This window comes from Bombyx mori, chromosome 22 (assembly GCF_030269925.1).
Source record: "Bombyx mori chromosome 22, ASM3026992v2".
NCBI classification, from domain to species: domain Eukaryota; kingdom Metazoa; phylum Arthropoda; class Insecta; order Lepidoptera; family Bombycidae; genus Bombyx; species Bombyx mori.
Window position 1 is genome coordinate 15,278,894 of NC_085128.1, and position 12,956 is coordinate 15,291,849.

Consider the following 12,956-nt stretch of genomic DNA (forward strand, 5'->3'; position numbering starts at 1 on the left):
GGTAGTCGTTAAGCTGGGCGGGTTTGGCGAGAGCTGAACTTAGCCCAGCGCGCCTTTCTAAAGGCGTAGTCTCGGTGGACCAATTGGTTGAGGGTGCGGACCTCCGTTCGCGACTTCTTCCTCTTTCTTCCACCGGAGGCGCGGAGTCCGACATAACCCGATCCGACCCCCGTCGGCAGGGTATCCGTAAAGACTAGGATTCCCCATCGATACCAAAAAAAAAAAAAAAAGCTCTAACTACGCCACTGTCGATTAATTAATAGACATCTACCTTCGTAAATTAACATAGAATATAAAGTAATAAATAGTACACACTAAACGCATACGTTTAAAAAATCTACTAGTAAAAAAATAGAATATTTAATTTTTTAAATAAACAAAATAATATTTAAAAGATTTTATTTGACGTCACCGATGCCCATTTAACCCGATTGGATACATCATGTGGCAGTTTATTTCAGTTTTCCGTTGCTTCTCTAACGATCGGCATGTTATCTGTAGTACGTTTCATCCGGAATATTCCACTGCATACAAACCGTATAGTGGATATCATAGTGATAATTACTGGCACGCGTATTACTGCGCCACGTGTAGTGAGTTTCTCTCTGCGCAATTCACATTTGAAATGAGGTTATGTTGACTAGGTCTAGGTTGCTTTGGCGCACGTGACTGCAAATGATTTCATTCAAAGCAAGTGTCATTGATTTCGCGTAGATTGTTTTTCGTTCGTTTTCTATTCATTCTTGAAGAGAATCAATATCTCGAACTTAGATTTATCATGTAGGTTTGTGTAATTATTAAAGTTAGCTTCTCTCTTTTGTAATTTTCGCTCTAAGAGCAATGGGAAAATGAGGGAAAAAATATTGGTTTTCTGCAAAATCGAATTACGGACGATAGTTTTACGTGATAACGTCAGTAGCAGAACTGTTCACACTGCTAGCGCGACGTCACGCGAGAAGAGAGATATATGTAATGGAAATTTGGCGAAATTTGTGACTTTTCATGAGCGTAATTAGCTTTATTCAATTTAAGTATGAAACAACAGTGTAGTAGTATTAATAAGACCTCTCAGCCTCGTTTCGGGATTCAATAGGTAATTTATTAAAGTTGCAGGCACTGACATATTGACACCAGCACGTCCCAATACGGGCGGTATAATTTCGTTAATTTAAATCTACTATTAATAATTATATTTGCTAATTCTTTCCAAAATTGAATAGCGACCACTCAATCAAATAATAATGTTGTGAGTTTTTTTTTAATTGTCATCGTAACCCAATGAGAATACGGCCAACGTGATGTTAATTATAAGTCGTCGGTGGACATCAGCAACGCCAGGCGTAGCCAAACCCCTGCCTAATTAAATTTAATGTAACGTATCATTATATTCATGTAGTGTTAATAAATTACAGACATTATTTAAGTTTATGGACCTGACTTGGATCCTTGACCGATATTTCTATAATTCTCGGACAATATGTATGTCATTCTAATGATCAATGTGAAGACATTCGAAGCTTAATGAAATTTATTTCAAATTTGCCTCATTCCACTAAACCAATGTCTTTATACCATTCAAGTGTTATTGTTTCAAAAGTGAGAGCAAATCTCAAAGTGAGAGCAAAACTCAAAATCATAATCGTTCTTTTTGTTTACAAAATGATACCAGTTATTAAATAAACGGTATTTAGTCGTAGATAATAATGCTCATTGTAAGCATTTTATAAGTGTTTAGATTGATTGAAAAGTGAATCAATGCAATTTACTAGGATAACCTATATTGTTAATTTAAAAAAATAATGTATATGGTTTTATCATTTAAATTTTGGACCTTTTGACTTCATTTAACGTTTTTAAAAACGATCATGTTTTTATTCGATTCGTATTGTTACTCGTTGGGGTTCGGGATAAATAAAACTTCCACCGAAGTACAAATTTAAACTCTATGTAGGTAATCGCTTCAGGTCATTCTTTCGCTTTGATTTGTTTCGCTTCGATTAGTTCCAATTACTAACTGCCTTCGTTTTCCTACCTATTGTAGTAACCTCGAGGTGTTATTCTAGATTCGCCGAATTAGTAGGTGAGCTCACGGGGCTCAAACCTGACGACGTTGCTAACACGAACCCTAGCAAGCCTGAGAAGATCCGGCGAGAAACTCACTGGGCTGTGTGTCCACATTTGATTTACTCGCCGAGTCCTTCGTTGCAAGCGACGGGTTCGACGAGGACGATAACCGGTGCTTGAGGTATCTAAAAGCAGCGTTAGTGGATCAGGAGGATCCGAGTTGACGTGTTTTGGGCGACGTCGACTGTTTACCATTTGGTCTGCAGGATCGGCTATGTAGTTACCGGTGGCCACGATGAGAGCGTTCTCGTGTCGTGCCGCTTTATCGAAATGGCCTGCCTTCGTATCTCACTGGAACGCTTTTATAGTGGACACGACAACTCTACAATTATCGAGAACATTCCCGATAGAGCGAGTCGTTTCGATGTGTGTATCTGCTATTCGACGACAGATGGCGTTACCTAGTCTGGTTGTTCGTATTTTTACACGAAATTTTCACCGAAGTCCGATTAACCTGCAAAATTAGCACACGCTAAAAACACCAATGACAATACGATCATTTTACAATATAATGTAACATCGTTTCAATATCCTGACCTGTTAGCTCGGTTTGCTGTTAAAAAGTTGTTTTTGAGTTTTTAAACTAATATTTTAAATTTTTACTGGTGGTAGGACCTCTTGTGAGTCCGCGCGGATAGGTACCATCACCCTGCCTATTTCTGCCGTGAAGCAGTAATGCGTTTAGGTTTGAAGGGTGGGGCAGCCGTTGTAATTATACTGAGACCCTTAGAACTTATATCTCAAGGTGGGTGGCGCATTAACGTTGTAGATGTCTATGGGCTCCAGTGACGACTTAACACCAGGTGGGCTGTGAGCTCGTCCAACCATCTAAGCAATAAATAAATAAACTTTTTATTGAATGCTAAATGATTAAAAATTTAGTTTATATATTCATTACTTTGCTTACCGACTCCAACCGCAGCACTTTTCTTTTACTAAATTACGTAATTACGTCACTTGAAACAATACAGTCTAGAAGGCTTTTGTTGAATTGTGAGATTAGCCAGCACTTTCCAAACTTCTCTGATAACAGACGAAAATAAAAATTTGTTTTATCGTTTTCTCGGAACTGAATTACGTAATTAGACGTTCGTTGCTCTTGATTATAATTCTAATACTCCACTGTTGTGGGTTTACTGGTGGAGATTTCTGAATGAAATAAACCGTGTAGTATTTTCTACGATTTTCACGAGTCGTAGACAAAATTAAAACTATTGTTACAGTTTAGTTTTGTGTTTTTCTACTGTCATCATATTATTTTGTGCAGAATACTATACAGTTTTCGTGGTTGCTACTGAGTGAATCGTAACAGTACTTATAATTAATTTATTCTATTCTGTAATCTAATTCTAATTCTATATCTTCGTAAATAATTTCTATTTCTGTAATCTGACGAAGCATGTTGCGGATAATAACATGTACTTTTAGGTTAGGAATATTGTGTTCTTTTTTATAATAAATTTAAACACATACATATTTTCATTAATTTATCAGTGCTTTTATACTCATTTTTTCTATTTCTACCCAGATCTACTCTTCTAATCTAACATCATTCTAGACGTAAATATAGACGTAACGTAAATACTTAAATATTCTAGATGTAAATATATCAATACGTATAAAGCCAGGGCAAGTGCTTAAAGGACTACGCACAATATTCCAGAGATGAATTCAGTGTCAGGTCTGTTTTTAAGTTCAAACAACGGTCCGTGTACACTGTGCTTAGTGCGAGTTTTTTAACGTTCTCGATAGCGTAAAAGTTAACTCAACTTTGTATGCGATTGGAACAGCGCCTCTAGCGGCAAAAGTAGGCAAACGTTCCAACTCCATACATCGGGCTTCAGTAACCATTTAACATCAGATGTACACTCGTTCATCGGTCTGTGCAAAAAAATCGTTTGGTATAAAATTCTACAATTACTATGAATCGATTCGTAATAATTATTTATAAATAGCACTGTAGCCATAACAAAAAAAAAAGTTGAATCAGCAGTGTACAGTTATTTTATTGAGTTGCAATTATTGCAAGTGATTGTATTAGTAGAATTCGTTTAGACTGTTTCTGTGTGTGTGTTTAAAAATAAAAGTAAAACGTGTCGAAGCAGTCACATGATACACCTTCTAACTTTTATCTCATCTACATATTTGCTTCTTTGTTCGTAATATTCTTAAAAGTTCCATATTTTTTCACTAGGCTTCGGTTGGGAGGGCAAACTAGAAACATAGTAGGTCACTATGGATCTACTTTCGGTCCTGTTGGCGCTAATAGTTTTAATGCAGAACAGTGTGCATAATGCGAGTTTTTTAACGTTCTCCATAGCGTAAAAGTTAGCTTATATTTATTTGTATGGAATGGGATCGTTTGCGTACATATGCCGCTATGGGCGCTGTTCAAACTGCTTAAAAAATGGGCTTAACTTTTACGATATCGAAAACGTTAAGAAACTCGCACTAAGGACACAGGTCACCGAACTCGTCGAAGAGTTCTTCTAAGCGGGTCGCAATTCCGAACCGGAGCTAGATACATTCAGGAAATAAGCGCTAGAACGATTAAGCACATTTCAAAGGCGCTCGCCTCTCGCCTTTCGGCTAAGTTGAATAACATCAGTGTAATAATCTTAATACTTATATATGATTGATCTTCTGTCTTTGTGTACGTTAGTGAGTCTCATTAATGTCATGCTAAGCGCTAAAACCGATTATTAAAAAAGTAATTTGATATTCACCGAACTAGTAGGTGAGCTCACGGGGCTCAAACCTGACGACGTTGCTAACACGAACCCTAGCAAGAGCAGTGCTTCGCAGAATCTACCACTGGATCGGAAACGCTTGCGAAGCGAACCCGTCGCCGCTTGCAACGAAGGGCTCGGCGACTGGCGAGTAAATTAACCCACAGACACAGCCTACTGAGTTTCTGGTCGGATCTTCTCAGTGTGTCGCGATTTAGATCCGGTAGTAGATTCAACGAAGCACTGATCTTGCTATGTAATATGCTCTGCGTAAACCCTGTCCCGCCGTCTCAATAGCTCCGACTGGGTTCCCACCCGGTCCGGGGTAGGGCGCCGGCTGTGAGCGGCAGGAGTTTTTAGTGAGGTTCAACTCCCACATACCCCACCTGCAGTGCGGGTGGGAATCCGGCGGTTTTCTCCTGTGGAAAAAAAAGGGCTAGTATTAGCAATTAATTCTCTGAGGTTGAGCCCGTGAGCTCGAGCTCACCTATTGGTCCGTGCGAAGTCGGAATATCCCCTTACGCTACCAACGATTACGTACGGAAAAAAATGCTCCAACATTTCTTTTAGAATCTTTGAGTATGAAAAACAATCGAGCAAACGAAAATAGCATTTATTGTTAACGACATCAGAGGCTATTTTAGAAAATAAAAGAAAAACATGAGCGCCGCCGTTCTCGGGTATCACACGTTTCAAGTCACGTGTCTGTGCGACCTTTATCCATTTCCATCACGAACAAATCTTTTTATAAATCGCCGTAATTCGAATTAATTATCAACAAGACATGTGTTTTTGTACTGTGTTTAAGCAAACACGCAGTGTTCTAGATTACGATGAAAGGAAAATATTAGATATTAGATTTTTAAATTACAATTCCGGTAGCATAATTTTAAATTATTAGATACTTTTTAACACCGATGCACAGTTTTTAATTCACTTTTAAAGATTACCCAAAATGATTGATGTTCTAAAATCAATGGCACACTTCGATCGGGTTGCAAAATTACTTAAATCAATCGTAACTTATCAAATAAGTGGATCCTTATACGTTTGTAATAATTATTCAAATATTCAATATAAAAGAAATATTCAAATATTATCTATTTGAATACAAGAAAAGAAATCAAATCTAAATTTTTACCGCGTCTTTATATTATCTCTCTTGGCCTTTTTCTGTTCACATGTTCGCGACACGTGTCTCCGTGTGTATACCTATCTGTTAATTGAATTTCGTTACATAAATAGAATAATGTTTTTATTTTATTTTGTGACATTGATATTATAATGTCGTTCATATTGAATATTTGTGGGATGTTGTCTTGTTTGTTCGTATTTGTAGCAAAATATATTTTTTTCTTCGGTATTATTATCTTTATTTTTTTCCTTAATGGAATTTTTTGATGGCCTGTACATACTTATGGCCTCTAATCGAAATTATTTGTCAAGTTTACAATGCGTGTCTATGATGTACATGTAATGTTGTGCAATAATCGATAATAAATTGGTAGGTACATAGTTACACACTCGCTTGAAAACACGCATTATGGCCCTCATTGGAGTGTGTAAGTTGATTTCGAATTTGAATTTTGAATTTGACAGACTATATCGGATCCAAGATCTTGTGCTAATCAAAGCATTTGAGGTCTCATCTTCGCTGGTTAGTTAAATCAATATCCAGGCAGATTTATTATTCAATACTAAATTTAACTAAGATCATTATAATGTGCCTACATTCAGACACTTCCATATAGTTACAGGGAATCTTAATTTGGTATTATATGACCGTGTGTGACTTCTCCCCGGCTATTATTATTGTTTTTATGAACATTTGTTTGACTTCTGTTTCATGAAATTTTGTACTTATCAAATACATTGGATATTGATCAAATTGTGGTTGAACTCTTTTTTTCTTCAAATATGAAAAGCAATATACCCTGCAACCAGAAGAAATAAAGCCACAAAAGGCTTTTCATAAACCAGGACCGTTTTTAAGGACCTCCAATGGAGACAGTATTTGATCAGGAGTATGCAATCGACATGTGAATGGTTATTCAGTTTTGAAAAGAAGCGGTTTTGCCGGTATTCAATACTACATGCTCTCAGGATGCTTCGGGTTGCAACTAAATCCTTTTCTAAACGAACCATACATATTTTGCTTGAACCCTAGTGAAACCTGGCTGGCCACCCACAGATATCACGTTTTCGGCGATGTCTATCTCGGTTTGGCGTCCTTGGACCGCGTTTCCTACCTCTGCCAGTCCTGCCTCAGGCCGGGTTCGACTTTAAAACGTAGAGTCCAGGGGAAGCGTTTAGCAGGTTCCTTAAATTACAAGATGCGGTGACGCCCTCCGTATCGGCAGGAAAGCGACCCTCATACGCCGCGCGCCCTCTGCTCTCGCCCAGAGATGTGAAAAGTGCGGTTTCTAGAACGAAAATAATGCTATAATCGATTTACCCAATAGCTATTTCGTTTGAAAAGAAACAAAGTAATATTTTTGGTCACGTTTCAATCGCGTCACGTGGTGGAAAACAATTTCAAGGGTGAATGAACCTCTCTCAAGGCAGCTTAGACTACGGCCAGTTTCAATAATTACGTATCAAAATGCGATGTCGGAATATTTTATGGTTCAATTTTTATTGGGCATCTTTGAAAATTACAGATTACCTTCACCTAAACAATCACAAAAGTAGTCTGTCCGTGAATTCAAAATTATCTAAATAATTCGGGGAATTTTAACGATAATTATCTCATTATAATTATGTAGTTGGCAACTGTCAAATAGACATTTTTCGAAATACGAACTGTATAATTTTATTATTAAAACGTCACTAATATTCTTTATCCATTTAAATATATATGTATTTGTATGTTTCCAGCTATTATATTGCATAAAAATATATATTTACATTAAGGATAGCATTAAAGTAGGCAGTTACATTTACTTGAAACAAAACACCTTTTTTTTAATTCCTACCTATTCGTTAGTAGCCTAGGGGGCTATTCAAGCTATACCCGGACGGGTAAGTGAGCTCACGGGCTCAACCGGAGAGAATTTGCTAATACTAGCACTAGCAAGAGTAACGCTTCGCAGAATGTACTACCGGATCGGAATCGCGACCCACTGAGAAGATCCGGCAAGAAACTCAGTGGGCTGAACAAAACACCTATTAACTACGTAAGTAAATACACGTGTTTGAATGACTCACGCTATGCACATTTTTCGAACAGACCTACCGCGTGACAAATGTCGTTGATATCGTAATCATCCTCATCGGTAAATATATTTATTTATTTATAATAAGGTACTCGTAGTAAATAAAGATTAATGTTATTGAGATGGGTTCCTAATTTCGCTAACGGTACAATAATATTCAAATTTTAAAAACTGCTCTTTTAATGTATGTATATTAATAATTTAGTATTTTCTTCTGCTTTCCTGAGTTGTATACGTAAGTACCTACTGTTAAGGTTCAATTAAACGCGTTATTATTGTCATTATTTTTCAGAGTCAGTTTTTGTGATTCTTTTTGTGATCATGACCACGAAAAATTTTTTTTTTTTTAATTAGTAGTTTAATATATCAATTTCATTTTCATATTCAATATCATTTTTTCTAATATGCCATAAACTCTGTTAATCTACTGACTTTACTTACTACAAAGTACGCACTATTTCATTTACATGTATACGCTTTCGACACACTAGAATTCTCAGCCTATTAAATTTTTGCCAAATAGGATCCTATTCACGTAAGGCACTATATCAGCTAGGCAAATCTGAGTGAATCTTTAAAACAGCACATATTGACAAATTGAGCGAAAAACATTAGCGGAAGGACGCGCCGGACACTTGGACTAACAAAATTATAATGCAATACTTTATCTTAAGAATATTATCGATATGTTTGAAACTGCATTAAGAACGTTATTGACACGACACTAGTTCTAAAAAGAAGTCACGCGTGTTCCGTTTATCCTTCGCTGATGAGTATTGCGCCACATCACGAGACTACAGTGCAACGGACATTAACCTCTTTGTCATGTAATTTTAAGGCAAGTAATGTTATACCCGCACAGGTGTCGGTTGAGGCCTTTTCGTAATGGAAAACGGTGCTGCACGTGACGCGCTCGGAAACAGATGTATTATTAGTGGAATTTTCTTGTTCGAAATAACATGAATAATTTCGTTCTATATTTAAAATATAATTGTGTTTTGAGCTACATATTACTGGACTAGTTTATAAATATATAACAATTTTGGTAATAAAAAATATATAGTACGTACTAGGTAGCAATTAAGAATGGTAAAATGTGTCATCGTAGATGAAAGTCAAAGTGTGTGCCCTTTTTTTCTTACCTATTCTAGTAACCTTGAGGGGTTATTCTAGATTCACCGTACAAGTAGGTGAACTGGCGGGACTCAAACCTGACGTTGCTAACACGAACCTAGCAAGAGCAGGGCTTCGCAGAATCTACCACCGGATCGGAAACGCGACCCACTGAGAAGATCCGGCGCGAAACTCTGGACTGTGTCTGTGGGTTAATTTACTCGCCGAGCCCTTCGTCGCACGCGACGGGTTTGACGAGAACGATGACCAGTGCTTGAGGTACCTAAAAGCACCGTTAGGGGATCGGGAGGATCCGAAATGACGTGTTTTGGGCGACGTCGAATGTTATCATTCGGTCCGCAGGATCGGTAAACGTAATACTTAAATGTAATAGTAAACTTGGGAAAAATTGGGATTAAATTTGGGAATCTACGTATCTCCTACATGAAGATGTATAATAAAATAATGCAGGCAAACATTCAGTTGTGTTTGAACTGAATTAACAATCCGACATTTACAATTAAAATATTTAGAGTAAAATTTTACGTTTTTAGTTTTGGCGGCCTTTTTGTGTCCGCCACGGACCATACCAAAACACCGCCGGTGGCCACAATTACATATCATTATTAAATACGGCAGTGTGACGGATATGCTTTGGTTTGCATGTAAATGTGTCTAAATTATCAAAGTATTTATTAAACAGTCAATGTAAAAATTTTATGCAATCTATGAATTTCAGTTTAATTTTGTCTAATAATTTTTTGTATATTGTATATTTGAAAATTCAGCTATACAATTTATCATTGGCGCTGAGACAATCGAATGGCACTTGTCTGCGAAAGTCGGCTGAGAAAACACCATGACCACTATTTCACATATGAGTAAAGATCATGTGTGAAATATTTAAATAAGCGAGCTCCTCTATTGAATAGCCAGGGATGGGTAAAAACAAAAGGATAGTACAACAAAAAAAAACACGAAAAAGAATTGACTCACAAAACGTTTGTATCAAGTCACGTGTTCCGATAGTGCTGTATACAAATTGTATTTATATTGATATCGACATAATTGAAATTAAAGTTTACAAAAAAATTATTAATGTAATTAATGCTAAAACGGCATAGCGGTGTCGGTGAGTAGGTATGTATTAGGAGAAAATATGAAGTCCGAAGGTTCATGTCTATGGTTTCCGGTAACCATTGATCACCAGGTGGATTAGCGCGCTAGTTCCCATGCCAAGTTTAAAAAAAAAACTTCCATTCGATTACAAACGATGGGCATTGTACAATGAACAATTGTATAATGAACAATAACTCTTGTAATCACATCAGTTTCGATCAAACCAAAAATAACTAAATAGAACAAGATTCCGAACGTAACGAGGGAGATATCGTCAGGCTATTATTAAATTATAAATAAATTTTTATCATTGCACGGGCCGTGTCACGTGAACGATAATGCTTCGCTGTTTCTTATTATTACGCACGGATGTCGGCGGCTATTATCACCACGCTTGGCACGTGTTTGTTTGCGTTCCGGTCTTTTGTATTTTGACTTTTTATTTATCGCGTAGATCATGAACTAACTAGTTCGTAGAGGTGAGTATAGAAGGCTGAAAGTAGCGTCAGTAACGGAGAAAATAAAGAGTGGAACGTTATGGTTCTGGTCACCGTCCTCGCCGAACCCGTCGCTGGCGACGAAGGTCTCGGCGAGTAAATTAATCCATAGACACAGCCCACTGAGTTTCTCGCCGGATCTTCTCAGTGGGTCGCGTTTCCGATCCAGTGGTAGATTCTGCGAAGCACGGCTCTGGCTAGGGCTAGTGTTAGCAACACCGGTTTGGGCCCCGAGAGCTCACCTACAAGCTGATATAACCTCTCAAGACTATCAGCATGATAATCTTGGTTTAAAAAAAAGGTTATGGTTATGGTATTATGGGCGTGTTATACGAAGAGATGGTTGATCATGTGGCCAAAAATATCTTGGGTAAAGTAGACGGTAGTGTGAGGAGGGGGTGCCCTAAAAAGACTTGAATGAATATGTTTTTTTTTATTGCTTAGATGGGTGGACGAGCTCACAGCCCATCTGGTGTTAAGTGGTTACTGGAGCCCATAGACACCTACAGCGTAAATGCGCCACCCACCTTGAGATATAAGTTCTAAGGTCTCAGTATAGTTACAACGGCTGCCCCACCCTTCAAACCGAAACGCATTAATGCTTCACGGGAGAAATAGGCAAGGCGGTGGTACCTATCTATCTGTGCGGACTCACAAGAGGTCCTAACCACAAGTATAGTGGATATATGTGGAACAGGATATGCATGGAAAGGTGTGGGCGCAGAGATGACGTATGATAGTTAATAATGTAAAATGAGAATATGCTACGTACACATTACATAATGTGGGATAAGAGAAAGAAGATAAAGAAGTGGGTGAAAGGGCTCACGCCCCCCCCCCCCATAAAGTGGTGCTAACTTGAATGCCACCACTGTGAAGTATCAAATAGAACTTGGCCAGCGAATCTGCGACTTCTCACATGTTCGATATGCATTGCGGCTGACATCTCCGAGCTATTTGCTATCTTTACATACAAATAACATTATCTCATAGAAAACCAAGATAATATTATCAAGTTTGCCCCGTTGGCCTGGTAACAGAATAATCCAGTTTTGAAGATTTTTTTTAAACCTTTCAAAAAACTTATCGTGCCGTCTATAAATTATTCCAAAATGGTCTAAAAAATAAATACTGTTCATCCGCTTCGTTAATTTATATATGTAATAACAACGGCCAGTTTACCGAGAGATTATTTAAACAATACAATACAAATTTACAAGCTAGTTTTATTATATAAAGTACATAATTCGAGTATTATAATTAATAATTATCGTGTATAGAAATAATAAAAATATAATAAATAAGGTTGGCTAACCCCTACGGAGGCACCGGTCCGTCATAACCCAGTCGAATCCCTGTCGGGTGGGTACACATAATTAGGTTTCACAAAAAAAGAAATAAAAAAAAACCTTATTTTACATAAAAATAAATTGAGGGTTGTAAACACCTTTATTTGAACAACAAGATTTTATGGCACTTCATTGAATGTCGTATATTACGGCACTATCCGGCTCCCAGACAATATAGGGCATTTGTACCAAGCATGCGTGCGCTGTAAACACCTGCCTCATTCTGAAGCCGAAGGGTTCTCGGTCACCCGATATGTCTCACTGGTCCTTACGCGCGTATCACAATCGATGGATCGGTCCGCCGTTGTAACAACACCGGTTTGGAAGCCGTGCAACGATCATCGACTCCACGTTCCCGAGCGGATTCCCGTGAAATTCTGACCGCGACTTCGGAAGGTTTCATTGTGTGTATCCATTCACGAACCTTGGCCGGCTTTTTATCTCTTACGAGCTGACAGCTCGATTAGTTTCGAAAACATTTAAATGTATATTCGAGATACGTAAAAGCGAAGTCACGTTTCGTGGCATGTGATGCTTACAGAGCGCTCGTGGTTCAATGGTATCGTGCGCTTGTTAAACCAAGCATTGACGAGCTGGAGATATTGGATAGGCACCAGTGACGGACTCACCAATAGACCGAGTAGATTGGAGCTTATGGCGGCAGTTTTTTTGGGGGCGGCAAATTTGGGGCAACATTATTTTTATGTCTCACAGAAAATATTTATTAACAATTCAACATATATTTCATTAGTTAGACAAACTTTGTGAACTGGAGTATCGAGGAGGATTGGTTCGTATAGGCGGCACAAT

The 12,956-nt window shown here is 37.9% G+C and overlaps 1 protein-coding gene across 8 annotated transcripts in view; it reads left to right on the forward strand.

The window, feature by feature from the left end:
- Nucleotides 1–12,956, forward strand: part of LOC101746519 (transcription factor cwo) — a 44,275-nt gene that overhangs the window by 15,833 nt on the left and 15,486 nt on the right. For 4 of the 8 annotated variants that reach the window (XM_021347012.3, XM_062675039.1, XM_062675038.1 and 1 more), the window contains exon 1: nt 391–710. The exons of the other annotated variants lie outside the window; for them this stretch is intronic. In XM_021347012.3, coding sequence (XP_021202687.1) covers nt 676–710 — 35 coding nt within the window. In that variant the 5' untranslated portion in view covers nt 391–675. Of the gene's footprint in view, nt 1–390; nt 711–12,956 lie in introns of those variants that run through there. 8 annotated transcript variants of the gene reach the window in all.